This window comes from Pleurodeles waltl, chromosome 12 (genome assembly GCF_031143425.1).
Source record: "Pleurodeles waltl isolate 20211129_DDA chromosome 12, aPleWal1.hap1.20221129, whole genome shotgun sequence".
NCBI lineage: Eukaryota > Metazoa > Chordata > Amphibia > Caudata > Salamandridae > Pleurodeles > Pleurodeles waltl.
Genome location: NC_090451.1, coordinates 363513251 through 363533853, shown reverse-complemented (window position 1 = coordinate 363533853; position 20603 = coordinate 363513251). Strand labels below are relative to the sequence as shown.

At 42.2% G+C, this 20603-nt stretch overlaps 1 protein-coding gene across 1 annotated transcript in view; it reads left to right on the top strand.

Moving 5' to 3' along the window:
* Positions 1 to 20603, top strand: part of GPT2 (glutamic--pyruvic transaminase 2) — a 235962-nt gene that overhangs the window by 66664 nt on the left and 148695 nt on the right. The window contains exon 2 of the mRNA XM_069216618.1: positions 729 to 818. Within this exon, the coding sequence (XP_069072719.1) occupies positions 729 to 818 (90 nt within the window). The remainder of the gene's footprint in view (positions 1 to 728; positions 819 to 20603) is intronic.

The following is a 20603-nucleotide window of genomic DNA, read 5'->3' as shown; positions in this document are numbered from 1 at the left end:
CTCTGGGTGAAAAACAGGGAGGTCCTGGTTCTCCAATCAGGGGCAGGGTCCTTCCCCCTGTGATGACCACTTCCTGGGAAGCATGGCAAAAATCAATCCCAGGGAGCAACATTCCTCAAAAATCCATCATGGCTGAAAGGGATTTTTGGAGGTTACATCTGACTGAGCCCACCCAAAACCTTAACGTGTATTAGCTAACTGTCATTTCGGGCTTTTGTTCTGTGTGTGTAAACGTTTAGAAACTTTGACACTGATGTGCACTATGCACTCATTTAAGTTCCATAATGTTGCTCTGATATGTAAAGCACATTGCACCCTAGCGAGATTGAAGATGGTGTAATACAAAACAAAAGTAGAAGTCTTCCTTAAATCCATTGAATACTCCAGCCACCTATCCCCATTTAAGCTTGGCATTGAGAGAACTGGGCCATCCCAGCAGGTGGATAGTGTGACCCAACTAATCACTGCACAACATGCTATGCATCCATCCTTATTCTTTTTTGTAAAGCACACACTGTGGAAATCATAAGCTCTAGAAAAGCCTAATTCCAAAACCTTAATTCCTTTTTCACATACGCATCTTTGTTTTTTTTTTTTATCTAACAGAAGTTGTATTCCCTCTGCCTGCCAGTGTCAAACAAAAACGTGATTTGGATGTAGCTCAACTTCCTGTGAAATCATGTCTTGCCATTTTCCTTATTAACAGACATGCTCTCTCTTTCAACTAGGGTATAAAAAAGCCGTTCAGTGAAGTCATCAAAGCAAACATTGGTGATGCACATGCAATGGGACAACAGCCAATCACCTTCCTCCGCCAGGTAAGAGTGTCCGTTAATCCCTTGTGCCTTGTGCTACTTTCTCTGTGTAGAAGTAAATGTAATTTGTACTCAAACACCTGCTCAAGTTTTATTCGTACACAAGCTGCATCTTTCACAGTTTTTCACCCAATAAATTACCCAGTATGCTGATTTCTTTGCTTCAAGGGCTTAGTTTATTACATGGTGTGCAAAACTTTTCTTTTTCTGAGATGTACAATTTGATTCTGATTTTAGTAAATTGACAATTTCACAACTTGAAAAATCCTCATATTTGTAGATAAAAGTTAGAATTCAGGTTGGTTATTTTTGTATGAAGGTTGTGCATTAATGTATTTTTAACTAGTTAGGTGGGGAGCATTTTCATTAACACTCATTTGCCACGGATGCCTGTTTATTGTTGAATTGTCATATCTGTGCAGACATAGTGCTAGTGAATTTTGTTGGTTTAGTTTAAGTCCTCTTAACTTTTCATCAAGAATAGAGCGTAGACTGGTGCACATACACACATCACTAAATCACACCACCACCTCATACCAGACCACCTAATATAACCTTAAATGATGATTCTTTAATTCATTCTTTAAAAAAATATATATATATTTTTGTTGATGTTTTTATGCAAGTATTAACACCAACAATGGTTATACAGTCAGACTTTTAAGGCATTTAACATGTAGATCCTTGCATACATCAGTCGGCATAACATATAGTCATCAATACACTTTTTATAGGATATTCGGGCACCTCGCGTCGGGAGACAATGTATACTCTATAAAGCGTTAAGTGGTTTCCTCTTAGCTCTGGCTGGGGTTCTGGTTGGGGGTTATGACAATGTCTCCTTCCATTAAGTCTAACCCATAATTATGAAACTTACGGGGACAGCATCTGCTGCGATATGTCACCCTCTCTGCCGCCATGTAACAGTCCATTCCCCATTGCCATTCCTGTACGGAGGGCATCTCTGTTGCTCCCCAATATTTAGCTGTATCTCTCTTGGCCACCACCAGAGCTAACAAACAAAGGAGTTTGAAGTTCGGGATGTCTATATTACTTGAATGAATGTATTGTACAGTTAATAAAAAAGCATTACAAAAATATATTATCATAATAAAATCACAGATACCCAAAAACATAAAATACATAAATATTACATTATCTTAACCCCTTGGGTGCTGACGACGATGAGGTGGTTACGTCCGGTGGCGTGGCGTTCAGGCGCCACGGATGTAACCACCTCGTTCTGGACCCGGCCCACAGGGGGAGCACTAACGCTCCCTGTGGGCCTACCACTCCCTCCCACGGGCAGGGATGGAAGGAGAATCGCTTCCCCCTTCTGCCCCCGACCCCCTCCACCTGCCCCCTGTGACGTCTGATGACGTCTCATTAGAGGTCACCTCCCATCGTGCTGGAAGCATGCTTCCAGCGCGATGAATAAGAGAAATGCTCAGCATTCCTCTTCCGCTCGGGAGGAGGGGGCAGGGAGAGACATCAAAAGAAAGCCTTTTCCTTAATTTTGATGTAATTCTGTGCATTTCTGCAGCCTGATCGCAATGCTATCGGGCTGCAGAAATGCCCACTAAACACCAGGGATTTTTTTTTTATGTGATAAGGGGAGCGGCCCCTTGGGCAAGGGCCGCTCCCCGAGGGGCAAATAATAATTAGGCCTTTTCTGTCCCCAGGGAGGGCAGAAGCCACTAGACACCAGGGATTTTTTTGTTTTTTTGTTACGAAATTGGCATAAGGGGAGCGACCTCTTAGGCACGGGTCGCTCCCAGGTGGGCAGTTTTTTTTTTATTAGGCCTTTTCTGCCCCCCACCCGGGGGTAGATCAGCCTGTATTAATTAGGTCAATGTTCCCCCGAGGGGCAGAAACCACTAGACACCAGGGATTATTTTTTTATTTTATTTATATTGATAAGGGGAGCAACCCCTTAAGCAAGGGTCACCCCCCTTGGCGGGGGGAGGGATTGTTTTTAGGCCATTCTGCCCCCCTTGGGGGCAGATCAGCATATTTCTATCAGCCCGATCTGTCCCCTTTCTGAATTCAGAATGTTGGCTACTTTTTAGAAATGTTTAGCTTTCTGGGATCCAGCATTGGTTTCACACCCATTTCTGTCACAAACTGGAAGGAGGCTGAAAGCACAAAAAATCTTAAAAATGGGGTATATTCCAGTAAAATGCCAAAATTGTGTGTTAAAATGTGGTTTTCTGATTCAAGTCTGCCTGTTCCTGAAAGCTGGGAAGATGGTGATTTTTAGCACCACAAACCCTTTATTGATGCCATTTTCAGGGAAAAAACACAAGGCTTCTTCTGCAGCCCTTTTTCCCCATTTTTTTTTTTTTTTTTTAAGCAAACAAAATTTTCCCTGTATTTTGGCTCATTTCTTAGTCTCATTCAGGGGAACTCATAAACTCTGGGTACCTCTAGAATCCCTAAGATGCTGGGGGAAAAAAGGATGCAAATTGGCGTGGGTAGCTTATGTGGACAAAACGTTATGAGGGCCTAAGGGCGAACTGCCCCAAATAGCCAAAAAGAGGCCAGGCATCTGAGGGGGAAAAGGCCTGGCAGCGAAGAGGTTAAAAAAAAATACAATTTAAAATAGCCACTTTCGATGTAGTCCAAAAAATGGACTCAACCTTTATGGAGAAACTCATACTTCAGTGCAGATATCTCTTAATGTCCATCATCCGGCTCCAGAGGAGAATGTATCCTCCTATTTACTAAAATGTTCTTCTCTGCTGACTTTAAACAATTGCACCATACGAAAGTTCAACATTGGATTATCTGGTTTAAGACATGCTATTGCTACTTGTCTGCATGTTTGTATGCCACGTTGATTAAAAAGAGATTTTAACAGACATCTTCTTTCTTGCAGTAGGGCTGGACAAATACACAGGGGTGTGGAGTTAAATAAAATATATTTTTGTACATAGGACAGGTTGCTTCTTAAATCTACTTGTCCTGTAAACAAATCTATTTGCCCCTTTGATACCATGTAGTGCAGCCACAAATTATGGCAGCAATCTCATTATGTAAGAACTCTGATGATAGCCTCTCTGATTATACCAGGGCTACTACTATAGTAGGGCTTGAATACTTGCAATTTCAATCCCTACAATAACAATTTCCTTATTTTGCCACCTTTCTGCATATCTACATACTGGGGTTGGAGAAAGCAGTAAGCAATAGTTCCAGGGCTGGAATGACTTTTGAGTCTGAAAACCTACTAACTTTCATGTTTTAAGGATTTTCACCAGCTCTTCTCTAATCGTTTCTCAAGAGAAATGTCGGAAATGCAATCATGACAATGGCAGGGTTGGGAAAAAAGTGGTTAGAGGGAAAGTGAACTTGTAAACGCTCAATAGATTCTCCCATGAACAAATCTACACATGCATATTAACTTGTGCTAAAATACAGTTCACAAATATTTCCCATGAGTAGGATTTCCTGGTCTACTCCTGTAATTCTTGTGAATTCACGGAAGCCACTAATTCAAAGACATATACCATGGGTGCACTTTTGTGACGTTCTTTAAGAAATGGGCCCCTAGTTAGATCTGATGTTAACAAGGACATTTAGTTTTTATTAAACTTCTATTTCTCTCTATCAACTGGCTTTACTGTGAGTGATCGCATTCTGGTCTTCTACAAGGAGCATATTGGCACATAAAGTAGTTTTGTTCAGTTCCAGGAACTACTGTGGCAATCAATGGTGTAACAAAACTGGAGGAGGCCCTGCAAAGGACTTTGAGGCCCCCCTCTCCAGACTCACTCAAAGCAGGTGCTGTTCTGAGCGTGCACCCTGGAGGTGGGCTGCAGGCCTTTTTTATCCCTCTGGTGGCAGTGTGTGCTTTTTGAGACGAGAAACTTTTTATTTTTGCCAGTGTTTGTTACAATGGTGAGACCCTGGCAGCTCCCACAACAATAAAGTGTTACAAAAGCCATGTCAAAAGAAGACGCACATTGACGAAACCAAAAGACTCTAAAAAAATGTCGGATTGGTTGGCTTTGCCAGTGCTTGTTTATTTTTATGCTTCCCACAATCTTGTTAGAAACGGTTACACTGATTTTCGTTAGGAATATTTTTTAGAAGTTCTAACATGCATCAACACATTTTACTAAATGAAGCATCAAAGAAATAGCACCTAAAGTTTCATAGTAGCCAAACCTTTCTTTCCCCACTTACATTTTATTTTGAAAGCAAACAATCATCACTCTTGCTTGCATGCTTCTGCAAATATTTGCATCTAATCAGGAAGCATTCTGGGAGTATCCTAATTAGCCTCATAATGTTCAACTTTTCAAACAAGTGTACACTTTTCTTTTTTTTTTTTAAACTGGAACCACTGCCAGTAGTGCAGTGTGAACTTAAAACGTTTATTTACAGCGCTCAACCTGAAGGCTTTTCATTAATGAACCATAAATACAGGTTCAAACAGCATTAAAATATGGACACACATTACCTCAACTGCAGACACTTCCATTCTTTGTAAACTGACAGCCAAAGGGTTTGTGCTGCAAGGGGTTGGGCCTACTTGTCCCAAGGACAAAATAAACATGAAAACTTTGTTGCCCTTGACCCCAAGCAGTATGTCCTGCTTTGGGCGATCGAAATTCCACACCCCTGAATACATCAGAAATGTATAAGATTCCTATTCCCATTCTCACATAAATTGCAACTCTCCTTCAAGCTTGCCCTTTCTCTTAAGTAGCTTCCCTAATCGAAAGTGCAAGAATCCTGATTTTAAGACAAAGGACCAGCCTGCTTCAAAATAGAGCTGATATTGAAGGAACTTATAATCATTCAACATCCCCCATACATGTGATCTTTTGATAATGCTTCTTTATCTTCCAATCAAGACAGCATTTTTATATTACTGTTTATTACTCTCTTAAAACATGCTACTGATAAATCATCTTCCTAGATTTCATGCAACCCTAAGTCATTTATTGTCAGATCCAGATAAAGGGAAGCAGGAGTCCCGATATTTCTCTGGAGTTCTTGCCACAACACCTGGCACAGATCATTCCTCTTATTCATTTTTAATTGTGTACCAACTCTTTGCGTAGACCCCTTTTTTTTGGCTATTATCTGGTTTACTAACCCAAACTCTAAACGTATTTGTGAAGGAGATGCGTTTACGGGTATGTTAAAAAAACAAAAACAGCCTATACAATTTTATTATAATTGTGTTTAAACATATAACATCACGTTTACGCAGTGATTCACTACCATAAGTCAAACTAGGTACCAACTTGGCTTGTATCACTTTTCATAATGGTGAAATACTAGGGCCATTCAAGGATCTTTTTAAAGATGAAAATGCTACACCCAGTAGTATGCCTTTTCTTCCAAGTTTTTTCTTATACTGGGTAAAACATCCACGTTCATCAAACAAAGTACTCCCAAATATCGATAAGATTGTACTTGCTCCATCTGTTCTCCATTTAAAGACCATCTATGATTTTTATTTATCCTACGGCTGCATTCCATTACCTTCGTCTTTTTAAGTTCACTATAAACCCAGTTTTCTGTGAATAATCTGATAACCTTTCCATAAATCTTTGCAACCCAATCCTTGTTTGTTTGGTTTATAAGAATAACATCATCTGCATAAGGCAGATTAGGATTACACATAGGACCCAGTGTAGGTGAGTGTTAGTTTACTACTTAAAGTTCATTTGACAGATCTGCTAAACACAGATCAAATAATTAGGTCCCCAGGACACAGCCTTGTTTTAATCCCTGAAAGGCATATATTTTCCTTGATAAAACAGATCCATCCCCAATTCGTATTCTCAGCCAGGTGTTAGAATAAAGGAGCTGAATAACTTTAAGAAGAGCAAGTGGAATACCCAAAGCTGTAAGTTTGTTTATTTATTTATTTATTTATTTATTTATTTTACTTAAAAAGCAAATTCCGATTTACAGAATCAAAAGCAGATTTTAAAATTGATACATTGGTTGCTTCTTAAGGATTTACTGATCCATTAATAAGGACAAGGTCAATATATTTATCTCCATTCCAACTCCTTGTGTAAACCCTGTTTGATTCAATGGTACACGTTTTCTTTCTGTTGCCCAATCATGTAATTCACATAGTAGTAAACTAGCAGAATACTTAGATTCTATGTCTTGGTGGTTAATCAGCCGATAACTTTTTCGGTAAGTCCCCATTACCTTTCTTCTATATAGGGTTTAATATTGACCCCCGCCATGAATCTGGCACAATCTGCTGCTGTAACACACAATTATAGACTGAAGTTAATACCAGTACCAATAACTGTATTAGATGAGTTCAAGGCTTGATGTAACCCATTTGGATCCGGGGCACCATCTTGCCTGCAACTTAACAGTATTTTTTGTTAGCTGATCCCCCGCAAAGCTGTCTATTACAATGACTTTGGTTCCTGGACCTTACTTCCTCGTATTATCAGCTCTAGGATCTTCTTCTCGAAAGCCAATTAACGATATTTTAAATATTTCTTTTATTAAATTTACCCATGTCTGTGCTGCTATATTAGAGTTTACTATTGGGTTCTGGGGCGATTTATCCTATTAACAACTTTCCAAAACTGCCTTGAATTATTTTGTTTTGATAAATATAGCACCTTAGCCCAAAAGGAATAATTTACTTTCTTTTTCTCTTCCCAAACCATTCTTTGTAACCACCTGTTTAGTTTAACCAGGGCACAACGTAGACTTCTATTAAGTGGGTCTTTCCTAATTTTCTTTTGCAGTAGTTTACTCTGTTTCCTTATCAACCAAGAAGAGATGGACAATTTTATTCTGCTTCTTTTTTTCCTGCACTACCGTTCCTTTTGGGACCTCTTTTCCACTTTTTCCACTATTCTATTCAGAAAATTCGCCCACTGCTTAACCTTATTGCCATATCAGCCATCTAAACTTTCTTTTAGTAACTTTCGTCTAACTCCTTACTTTGAAAGTCCAATCTACTAGACCAGATGAGCCTTCGATAATTTATCGTAGTGCCGTCCCCAAAGCACAAGGGAGCCTGTTGATGATATTTTACCTGCGCTGAAAGCACAATTCTTTGCTGCCCATGGTCACTACTGTGTTTTTTTTTTTTATACTGAAGGGTTTTACCCTACCCAAGAGAGTTAGTGTAACCACTGTGTAATCTATAACGGAGCATGCCGTAGTTGAGTAATAAGTCCACTCCGGTGGGCTATCTGATTGAAAACTACCGTTTAACACTCGCATACCTAAAGACTAAGACTCCAAGCTCCTTAAGAATTTTAGCCCAGCATTGTCTTGTGTGAGCACTCCCATGTTGTGTGGATGAAGGTCCCGCAATCTTCCTCACAATTCAGGCAATCTGGGGCCCGCGCCCTCCCCATTTTATGTAGTTTGCTGCAATCCTAATAAACCCCGTGCAGAATTTTAAACTGTTTTCGGCACAAGCGTGACTTAATGGCCACTTTGCATGGGTGCATCAATGCCTCCTCCCAATCTACGTCTTAGAATTCCCCCACATCTCCATGCCACCTTTCCAGCAGCTGGCCTAGGCTGTCAGGCATGTTATTATTAATCCTTTTATATGTGGCAGAGATGGGTCCCCTTCTCAGTTTGTCATAGGTTAATATCGCTCTGGGGCAGGAGGTGGGGGGGGGTACACAGGCAAGACTGCATCCTGCAACCCTTTGGCCAGCCAAGCATGTCTCAGTTGTGCATACTTAAGAAACTGGGTCTAGTTCATATTGAACTCTGAAGAGAAGGTCATAATGTCTCCCTGTTCCAGGATATTTACCTTGGAGATACCAGTGGTAACCCATTGTTCAAAGCCTTGTAGTTTTGTGAATTGTTGCAATTAGGCACCTTTCCATAGGGGCATTTCCCTAGTAATCCTGTGGTCCCATCCCAGCCCCTTCGTGGCCTTATTCCATGCTTCCAGTGCCACCCTAGTGGCTGGTTGTAATATCTGAAAAGGTAGTGCAAATGGGTTCGGTGTGCTAATAGATCACATTCCAGATGGAACGTTGAGTGATCTTGTGGGGCATAAATCCAGTTTATATTAATTAATTGAGACACCCAATAGTATCCTTCAATATCTGGGAGTGCCAACCTACCGTTATATTGGTTACGCTGGAGCGTTTATAGCAAGGCTCTCGGGTGATGTCCGTCCAAAAGCAGGGTCCTCATCTCCCTGTTAATTTTGCTGAATAATGTTTGGGAGACTGGATAGTAAGTAATTTAGAGCACATATGTGAATTTGGGGAGTGTGATAATTTTAAACATGGGCGCATGTCCTATCAGGGTGAGGGGTAGACCCCTCCACCTTACCACTTTGGCCTGAAAGTCTAAGAGAACCCTCCCCACATTGCGGCATGTCCACAGCTCTTTCTTTGAGGGAATAAATATCACTAGATACTGGAAGCCGTTGTCGGCCACCCAAAGACCACAGGGCAATGGCAGTGAGTCAGGCAACCTGCTGGGTTCTTATAATAATGTCCTGATAAATCATGTAGCCCAAGTGGGCCCCATGGTCCCGAAGTACCTAGAAAAGTGTTTGGATGGTGAATACCGGTTCAGTGATGTACAGGAGGATATCTTCAGTGTATAATAATATTTTTTCCTCCAGATCGCCCTACTCCGTGACGTGAAACCCTCTAACCCCAGTGGGATGCTGCCAAACCACACGCAAGGCTCCACTGTCAGGGCGAACAGGAGCGGAGAAAGGGGACAACCCTGTCTGGTTCCTCTACCAGTTGAAAATGCGGTTGAAGTTTTCCCATTGGCTCTGATTGTTGCAACTGGGCTCTTGTGAAGTATTGCCACCCATTTCCTGAAGTGCGGGCCATATCCAAAATTGAGAAGTGTCTGCTCAAGGAAGGGCCAATGGACTGCGTCAAGCACTTTTCTCTGCATCCAAGGAGAGAAAGACATGTAGTGCTGAGTGCACCCGTATAGTGTTTAGCCAGTTGTGTGTGCGTCTTAGGTTAAGGCGAGCTGACCTACCAGGCATAAATCCTGATTGGTCTCGTTGTATCAAGGGTGTGATTACCTGCAGCAGCCTAGTGGCCAGGATCAAGGCCAGCAGCTTGATCTCAACATTAAGTAATGAGCCACATTTATGCCTGTGTTTCACCTCTTTTGGGAGAACCATCTCAAATTCATTTTTGAATTCTAATGACATTGGTGATGTTCAGAGAGCCTCGAGAATCTTATTCCAAGCTCTAGGGGCTCGGTACAAAAAGGCCTAGGTTTTTACCTCTGTCAACAACTCCCACATATTACACACAGACTAAGCTGCTCCAACCTTTGGTATCGATGTAATAAGGGAGAAGAAAACCTGTATGTTACAGCATACTGTTATTGTTGACGCTTCACCAACCAGGTAAGGATCCCATCTGAGCTGTGGAAACTTTCAAGGCAGTATTCCATTTCCTTTCACCTGTATGCCTATGAGACACCTTGTAAGTGATTGATCTCATGAATTACTTATTTTGTGTCGGAGAGAGACCCAGACCATTCCTTTATCTTCTCGCATCCACAGATACAACTAATAATGAGCTGCTGTGCAAAAACATTTGGAAAATAAACTTATGTAGACTAGGTGTAACGTGCATGCTGTTCTCTGAAGAGGATCTCTAGTTTGTTTATTTCTCACATTTATTTATACTAAAATGTCTGTGAAGCTCTGCCTCCCCAACTTAAACTTCTTCAAAAGTGACCAAACCTAGTTTTACCAAAGATGCCTTTATGACTCTTGAGCTGGCCCATCACTTTTGGATTCTAAGTAATCCCATTCGCCAAGGTTTACCTGTGTGTTCTACATAACCATTGTAGTGAGGTCTGCCTCCAGCCTGATCGGAGGCAGCAAGGTTTTGGAATGCTACCACAGGTAAGACACAAAGAATGATTGCATAAGGGGTGGAATCATAGTTAAATTCCTGTTCTTGGTGTAAGTGCTGTTTTTACAGATATGCAAGTCTCGCTGGCAGTTATTTACAGTAACAGTAGCTTGGTTGTCGCTTTCTAACTATAGTCAAGGCACTGTATAATAGCTTAGTGTGCTGGTTTTTGCACTTAATTTTCTACCCTTATTCATAATTCTCCTACATTTACATGGATTTAGGACTACATTTATAGCACATGCTAGCAGTATATTAGGTGACAAAAGGGAAAGGTTTTCACCAACCATGTCTACAAAAAAGGTTGGTCATCATTCGCTATACAGCTAGTTCCCATTGAAGATTCGCCCATGCCCCCAATGGTACCTGTGGCCACTAATCATCTATCCGGGTTATGGAAAATGTGATTATTAATGAACTGTAGGTAGTTCTCTCTCCGGGGATCTCCATCGATAGTCATAAGCTTTGAATAGCCCCACCCATGTGTAGGGATCTCTGGGCACTTCTTTAGAATATGGGTTCTAAAGTGTAGATGTTCGCCTTTCTTCAGTAAGGCCTGGAGAAACACTTACGACATGAATAGTTTGCAGCCTAGAATACAAGGCTGCATGTCAAAATGTATTCAGATTGTTTAAAAAAGTAAATCAGTATGAACACACACACACACACACAGACAGACACACACACACACACAGACACACAGAGACACACACAGAGACACACACACAGACACACAGACACACACACAGACACACACACACACACACACACACAGACACACACACACAGACACACAGACAGACACACACACCTACAGACACACACACCTACAGACACACACACCTACAGACACACACACCTACAGACACACACACCTACAGACACCTACAGACACCTACAGACACACACACCTACACACACCTACAGACACACACACACCTACAGACACACACACACCTACAGACACACACACACACACCTACACACACACACACACCTACAGACACACACACCTACAGACACACACACCTACAGACACACACACCTACAGACACACACACCTACAGACACACACCTACAGACACACACCTACAGAATACAAGGCTGCATGTCCAATTTATTCAGATTGTTTAAAAAAGTAAATCAGTATGAACACAGACCCACACAGACCCACACAGACCCACACAGACCCACACAGACCCACACAGACCCACACCTACAGACCCACACCTACAGACCCACACCTACAGACCCACACAGACCCACACCTACAGACCCACACAGACCCACCTACAGACACAGACACACACACCTACAGACACAGACACACACACCTACAGACACAGACACACACACCTACAGACACAGACACACACACCTACAGACACAGACACCTACAGACACACACACCTACAGACACCTACAGACACACACACAGACACACACACACACACACACCTACACACACACACCTACACACACACACACACCTACAGACACCTACACACACACACACACCTACAGACACCTACACACACACACACACCTACAGACACCTACACACACACACACACACACACCTACAGACACCTACACACACACACACACACACACACCTACAGACACCTACACACACACACACACACACCTACAGACACCTACACACACACACACACACACCTACAGACACCTACACACACACACACACACACCTACAGACACACACACACACACACCTACAGACACACACACACACACACACACACCTACAGACACACACACACACACACACACACCTACAGACACACACACACACACACCTACACACACACCTACAGACACACACCTACACACACACCTACAGACACACCTACAGACACACACCTACACACACCTACAGACACACACACACACACACACACCTACAGACACACACACAGACACACACACACACACACACACCTACACACACACACCTACACACACACACACACCTACAGACACCTACACACACACACACACCTACAGACACCTACACACACACACACACACCTACAGACACCTACACACACACACACACACACACCTACAGACACCTACACACACACACACACACACACACCTACAGACACCTACACACACACACACACACACACCTACAGACACCTACACACACACACACACACACCTACAGACACCTACACACACACACACACACACCTACAGACACACACACACACACACACCTACAGACACACACACACACACACACACACACCTACAGACACACACACACACACACACCTACACACACACCTACAGACACACACCTACACACACACCTACAGACACACCTACAGACACACACCTACACACACACACCTACACACACACCTACAGACACACACACCTACCTACCAGTATCCATGCCCGGCAATTGCTTCAATTCTTTTTTTCTGGCTCATGGTGTCAGGATTTTGGAGCACAAAGCTAGGCCCCCTTTGGCTTTTTTCCTTCAAAAATCTCACTATAACTTTTTGACAACTTTTTCATTTGACGGTTTTCATCTGTTCAGTCTGTTTGTTATTTCAATGTTTTCAAATAAAACACTATCTTTATTTGACAAGTGTCCTGTCTGTGGAAGAAAGAAGGCCAAGTCAGACCCTCATGGTGTGTGCACCATCCGCCTTCCTGAGAGACATATTCCTGACAGATGTCTACACTGCAGGAAGTTTTCCTGGTGCACCCTGGAAAGGGAGAAGATTTGCCTCCATTGTGTAGAAAAGAGATACAGATGACAGGCGCAATCAGAAGGTGGGGCATCCAGAGGGCAAGAAGAGGGTCAGTCCTCTACCGGGGCTCTGCCACCTTCCTCTGAGTATTTCAGGTGTGGGAGAGCCAAAAAGAGAATCCCTCCTCCCAAAACAATGGCATTCCAGGAGCGACGTTAAGTCAAAGTACTGTCCCTACATATTTGCCATTGAGGGATGGGTCGACGTCGAAGCGGATACAACATTCAATGCTGAGACATAGGAGGTTGACGTCGAGAGATACCATGACTTCGAGGTGCAGAAGAAGTTTAGCATTGAGGAGTCTGTCGAGGCATAGGAGTAATTTGAGGTTGAAGTCTGTCAATATAAGGGCAATCTAGACCTATGGAGAAAGTCAGAAATTCAAGATCAAGACGTCTTTCATCAACATTGGACTCTCCGTTCTTCAGGGTGTTTTCTCTACTCCTATCCTGCTACCAGGCTCTCCTCTTCATCTGCCTCCTCCACTTGCTCTAGCTCCTGTTCCACCTTCTTCCCCAGCATCTCTTCCACCACTGCAACCTCTGGTCCCTCAATGTCCCCTCCTTTTACCTTCTCCTCGACTATCAAGATTGTCATCGCTCAACATATTCCAGACATCACCATAGGTCTCCCGTTCTAAATCATGACCATCCTCTTTTTCACACACATCGTCATCAAGTGTCTAGGTCTGGAACACGGTCCAAATGTCATTTGACCACCTTCTTCGTCCTTCTCCAGCCCGGGCAGATACTCACCAACACTGTCTTGATTCTCCTCAACCAAGGGTCTATCCAGATGACATAAATATCTTTCAGTAAGTATTTGTGAGAGGCTCATCAAAATTGGATCTTCCAATGCTTGCTCCAACTCCATCTACATTGATAATTTGTTTAGACGGTTCACCATTGTACCGCGTCCAGGCAACTCCTGCCTCTTGTTCCAGGTCTATTGGAACCGGCCATGGAGCTGTTCCTCATACCGGCTTCAGCTAAATTGCCTCTGCCAAGGCTACAAAAGGAATATAGACCTCTGGAACAGGATCAACTGTTTCTTCGCTCAGACCCTCCCCCTGATTCTGTGGTTATTCTTACAGCAAAGAAACTGTACTCCAGTACTCCGTCCACAGTGTCACAAGACTAAGAGTAAGAAGTTGGATTCAGTGGGGCGCAAGGTTTGTGGTGCAGCTGCTACCACCATGAAAGCAGCAATTGGTTCTGCTGGGCAGATATGATAGACCTTTGTGGGACTTTTTACAAATGTTTGCAGATGAACTCCCTAGAGAGGACTATCTTGAGGTGGTAAACGAGGGCATTATGGTCTTCAACCAAATCATTAGTGCTGCTGCCGACTCCTCACTTGCAGCCCACGAGTACTGTCATGGTTTGGCCTTCGGATGGCATTCTTGGCTTCGCCGAGGAGCACTTAAACTAGAAGCTCAACAACATATTATTAATCTTGCCTTCTCAGGATCCACCTTGTTCGACAGTCATGCAGTTGACGAGATGGCTCAGATGAAGTGTGAGATGGAGACTCTAAAGGGGCTATGTCTCGGAAATATAAGAACAGCAAAAGCATATCTACAAGCCTTACCAACAACGTTATCACACGCAGGTGGTTCAAACCCCTCCGTGGTACTAAGGTCAACAGCAACAATAAAGACGTTATCAATAACAACCGTGTCGCCCTCCCAAAGCAAGGGCAAGCCACCAGGTTGCCCAAGGGGGAGAACCTACAACAGGCTTCAAACAGTGAATCTCTATTTCCCCCTCATCCGTTACCCACTCCGGTAGGGGGAAGTATCTCTCAGTGCCTGACAGTGGCAACCCATCAGGAAGGACGCCTGTATTTTAAATATTGTATAGAATGAGAATTGTCTCAGGTTTACCAATCCTGTGCCAAATATCCCACCAAAACAATCCAATCAATATCTGCAGATGCTGCTGTCGGAAGTGCAAACGGCGAGACATGGGGATTTACTCCTAAAAAAAAATTTGTGAAAAGAAAAGCCCCCAAAAACAAAATCAGACCCATTCTAGTTCTGAAGATAGCCAACAAATGGGTTTGAAAAGAAAAAGTCTGAAAATGTGCATTGTGCCAGATTTATCCTGAAATACATCAAGGAGGCTAGCTTTGTTCGATAGGCCTTTAAGATGCTTACTTTCATATTTCAATAGCGAGAAAACACTTCAAACTCTTGGTTTGTTATAGGTCATGATCACTACCAGTACAAGATGTTTCCTTTCGGCCTCAAATCAGCCCACAGAACTTTCTCGAAGTGTATGGCGGTGGTCACTGTACATTTCAGAAAGCTCAGAATTTGTCTATCCATACCTAGACAATTGGCTGATCAAAATGTCAGCACCACAAGAAGCCCAACTTCATTATCAGTTGCGAGCAATCTTCACCACTGATTAGTACTGCATGTTAATCGCTACAAATCGACCTTTACTCCAGTCCAATCTCTGCATTACTTAGGTGGCACTATCCATACTGACAAGCAAGAGTTTATCCTTTGGAGGAGAGTTTATCAATCCGTCTTAAGTGCCACTCTCTCAAAGCAATCATCTCACGGTGAGGACAGTTTCATCTCTCCTCGGCTCGATGACGTGGTGCATTTTTCTGACTCTGATTGCCTGTCTCCACATGAGGCCACTTCAAAAGTGTCTGGAGGATCAGTGGGATCAATATTCAGGCAGTTGGGAGGACAAGTTCACACTATCTCCCAAAGCTAAGCAGTCCCTTAAATGGTGTTTTCCGCAAACCTACACCTAGGGATGCCGTCTCGTCAGGATGCTCTATCTCAGACAATAGTCATAGATGCCTCTCTGTGAAGTTGGGGAGTGCATGTAGATCACCTTCAAATCCAAGGAACATGGTCTCCGAGGGAGAGAACTTAACACCTCGATCTCCCCAGACTACAAACCATTCACTTAGCATTGAAGGCTTTTCTCCCATCCTTCAAGATGTAATCCCTGACAACATGACAATCAAGTACTACTTCAACAAGCAGAGGGGAGCAAGGTCTAGGACATTGTTGCACGAAGCCCACACAGTTTGGAATTTGCTGATAGCCAGAGACCTGCGGATCTCTGCAACCCATCTCCCAGGTGTTTAAAATGTTCAAGCACACACATGAAGCAGAGTCCTTCAGGAAAACCCCAGATGGGTCCTTCACAACAAATGTTGTGCAAAGCATTTCCAGCATGTGGGATACTCCCAACATACTTATTCACCACTGCAGAAATCAAAAAATGCTCAGGCTTCTCCTGAGGTACTTCTAACCAGAGACACCGGGGAATGCCCTATGGATTAATTGGTCCAACAAATTTCTCTGTGACTTTACTCGGATCAACCTGATTCCAGCAGTTCTCATTAAACTGTCTTACTCGAGGGCTAGAATGGTCTGGATAGCTCTGGAGTGGCCTGACAATGGTGGTTCGCGGAACTTCTCCACATGTGGAAGTGCCCACACATAAGGCTGACGTGCAGACCAGAGCTTCTCATAAAGTTTGGTGGACAGATGGTTCACCCCAATCTCTCATCTTTGAGCTTGGCAACATGGCTCCTGAGCTGGTACAATATGCACATTTGAATCTGCCACAAAACTGTATGAACCTTCTTGAGGAGGCAAAACATCCATCCAAACGTTCTTCTTATTCATTCAAATGGAAGAGATTCTGTATCTACCGAGAACTTTGATCCAACCAAGTACCAAGAAGAAGTGATACTTCCATACTTGCTTTACCTGGCCAAATCGGACTTATAATTCTTTTGTAAAAAAGTTAATTTGGCTGCAATTACTGCCTACAGAAAATGGCATTCACCAACTTCTTTTTTTTTTTTTTCTTTTCAAAATTCCTTTTATCAAGGATTTTTTTTTTTTTTTAGAGGGTTTGAAAAAGGTTTTACTTCCCATAAGGCATCCATCTCCTGCCTGGGAGCTGAATATAGTCATTTTACAACTGATGCTGGCCCTGTCTGTGCATGTTCATAAATTCCCATTGCAACATCTTTCTTGGAAAGCTGCTTTCCTCTAGCGATCACATCAGCATGTAGGGTTAGCGAAATTCAGGCATTATTTTCTCATGAACCATACACGGGTTTGCATTCTAGTAAGGTGGTAATGAGGGCTCATCCATATTTCATACTGAAAGTTATTTCAGATTTTAATATTAATCAGACCATTCCTTTGCCTACCTTCTTTCAACACCCTTCCACACCAGCTGAAAGGTCTCTCCGTTCTCTACACATCAGGCGAGTCTTAAAGTACTATCTGGATAAAGCAAAATTTGTCTGCAAGTCGGACCAATTGTTTGTAAACTATGGGCCGGTCTGTACAGGTTTAGTAATGCCCGAACAGTTCATATCCTAGTGAATAGTGTCTTGCATTCTGTTATTCTATCAGAAGGCAAAAAAGGCTCTGTCCGGTAGACCTAAAGCTCATTCCACTAGATGGAACGAGGCTACAGCTTCTTTATTGAGAAATATTCCAATTGCTGAGATCTGTAAAGTGGCCACATGGTGATATATTAGCTATTTTACCAGACACTATTTTTTGGATTCTAATGCTAGAACAGATGCTCAAGTTGGAGAATCTTCCCTGATAAATCTATTTGCTTAATCTGATCAGTTGATTGGGTTCTCTGTCCTTGCCACCCCTTTTTCGTGGGTACTGTAGTCAAAGCTTATGACTATTAATGGAGATCCCTTGAGAGAGAAGGAATGGTTTCTTACGTATGATACCAGTTTTCTCTCAGGGGAGTCTCCATGGAAGTAATAAGCACCCTCCTTCCTGGCAGAAATGACATATTCTAGTATTTGAATAAAAGGGAAAGCATTTATACAGATCTCTATCAGTGGTTAAAGGGAAGTTATCGAGTGATAGTTGGCTTTGAATAAAACACAATAACAAAGCTTAGAAATTCAATTAAAACACAGATTAAAAGCTACTGATCTATGTATGTTATGCTTAGAACCACAATCTATATCTTGCACAACTACCATATTATCACAAATACTTTACTCATGATCTCACACTAAATTAAACAAATGCAATTACGAATGCTATAAATCGTCTTACACATAAGATTACATATCACAATGCCCTTACTACTTTGACAGTAACAACTATGAATGTGATATAATGTTGGTTTGTGTCTTGTTGTTTAAATTTATTTGCTTTTAAGTGTTTTGTCATATGCATTTAATTTGAATGTGTTTTATTGTTTGAATGGCTGTTATGCGAGTTGGTCTAGTGCAGCAGTATTGCACTAAATATGGCCTGGGGTTAGAGTTGATTCACTCTGCCCTTTATCCTTTTTAGGTCGAGCGTGCAGGAGCTTTGACTTGTTGTAAGTATTGTGGACATTTAACCACGCTCACTGTATGCCCATCACTTTCACTGGTTCCTGGGCATGCCTTTCAAAAATCCTTTGTTACTATTGGTAAATACTTTGTGTGTCCATCCTTGGGGCGGTTTTGTTACCGCCTTGCAGACTGCCCTTGTTTCATGCATAATTGCAGGATTGCCGATATGTTGACTGCGGGCATACTTCTTTTTCTTTTTGTGTCTCTCCTTCGTGCTCATGACAGCAATGACCCTTTGAATGGGCTCACTTATGTCAACTGTTTTTCTTTTCATTTTCGATTTATGTGGCAAGAAAAGTCCACGTAGGAATTTACAATACTAATAGCTCTAACTTGAGAAAACGTGAGACCGATTGCATTGCAAATGCTTGTTATTTTCCCAACACTGTCTCTACAGGGGAATTCGCAAATCTGCAATGGACGATTTTGGGGGAGTGGATTTGAAGTCCTTATTTCAGAACCCTCTCCCCCACACCTACTCCACCATTCAATTTGAAAGGATTTGTGTGAACCTTTCCATGAAAATCCTAAAGTGGAAGTAGATTTTGAGAAGTTTTGTGCATACATGTCATTTGCACCCAATTAGAAAGACAAAAATGCCTTTTCAGTGGAAAATCTTACCTAAACCTAACTACGAGGTGCTGGCTCTGCCTCTGCAACATTTAGAATGATGGACACTATCCAGTAGTGTGTCTATAGATTTTGTTCTCTAGTCAAGGTGGCTCTGAAATCATTTACCGCTTTGTAGCTATATTTTCCCTCAGAACCAAAATAAATAAAGGCGATTTGTTAGGACGTAGTCCGAGGAGAAGAGAAATACAATATACTGGTGACACTTGGAAACTGAGAGCAAGCAGTTGCTATCTTGTGAGCTCCCATATATAGTTCACATAATTACATAGAATGGTCTGCAGGACTGTTGACTCTTCGCTACTGTCTTGAGTCAGCTAACTACAATCCAAGTGATTCGGAGGGCGAATAATACCTGGTTCGAGTATCTTTACCACCAGAAGCATAAAGACTCTATGAAAGTCTGAAAGCTAATGTTCATGAACCACTCCAGCGAAATATTGGCAACATACAAAACCAAACAGACATCTTAAAATGTGCTCAGGAGAAAATAGTGAGAGGTTAGCCTAAGCCTGAGCAGAGTTTGATGTACTATAATTTTACATTTAGGATTTTAGAATATGAAATAAGAGTGGTGATCATAACGTAGCTGCATCAGAAATTGTTGGTATAGTCCGGGGTCTTAACAATAGCCAAGCACAGGGACTGATAGCACATCTAATCTGCTCCTTTAAACAAGATGCACAGTTATGGGCAAACACTTTCTATAGGCTATTTACACCAGTTCTCGAAAATAAAAGCTGACAGAAACCTGGATGGACACCATTATTAAACCAATATACAAAACCTACTTTTATATGCTAATATCATTTGGACACTTAATTAAAGGTTTTTGCCAAAGTTTTTTTTACCTTCTCCTTGAAGGCTGAGTGGTTAAAAACAATCTAATCCTGACTGAGCAAGCAGGTTTCTTGTCCGGAATCAGTATACAGCATCATATAATTAGTTTAAATAACATTGCATGAAAGGCCACTCAACAGTGCACGCTGTCCGTCCTTTGTTGATTTTAAAGTATGCTTTCAATGCGGTCACTGTAACTTGCTTTGCAAAAACTAGACCCGTATGGGTTCCCAAGTGACTTCGTCTCAATAAGCATCTCCCTTCATAGTGTCCCTTAGACT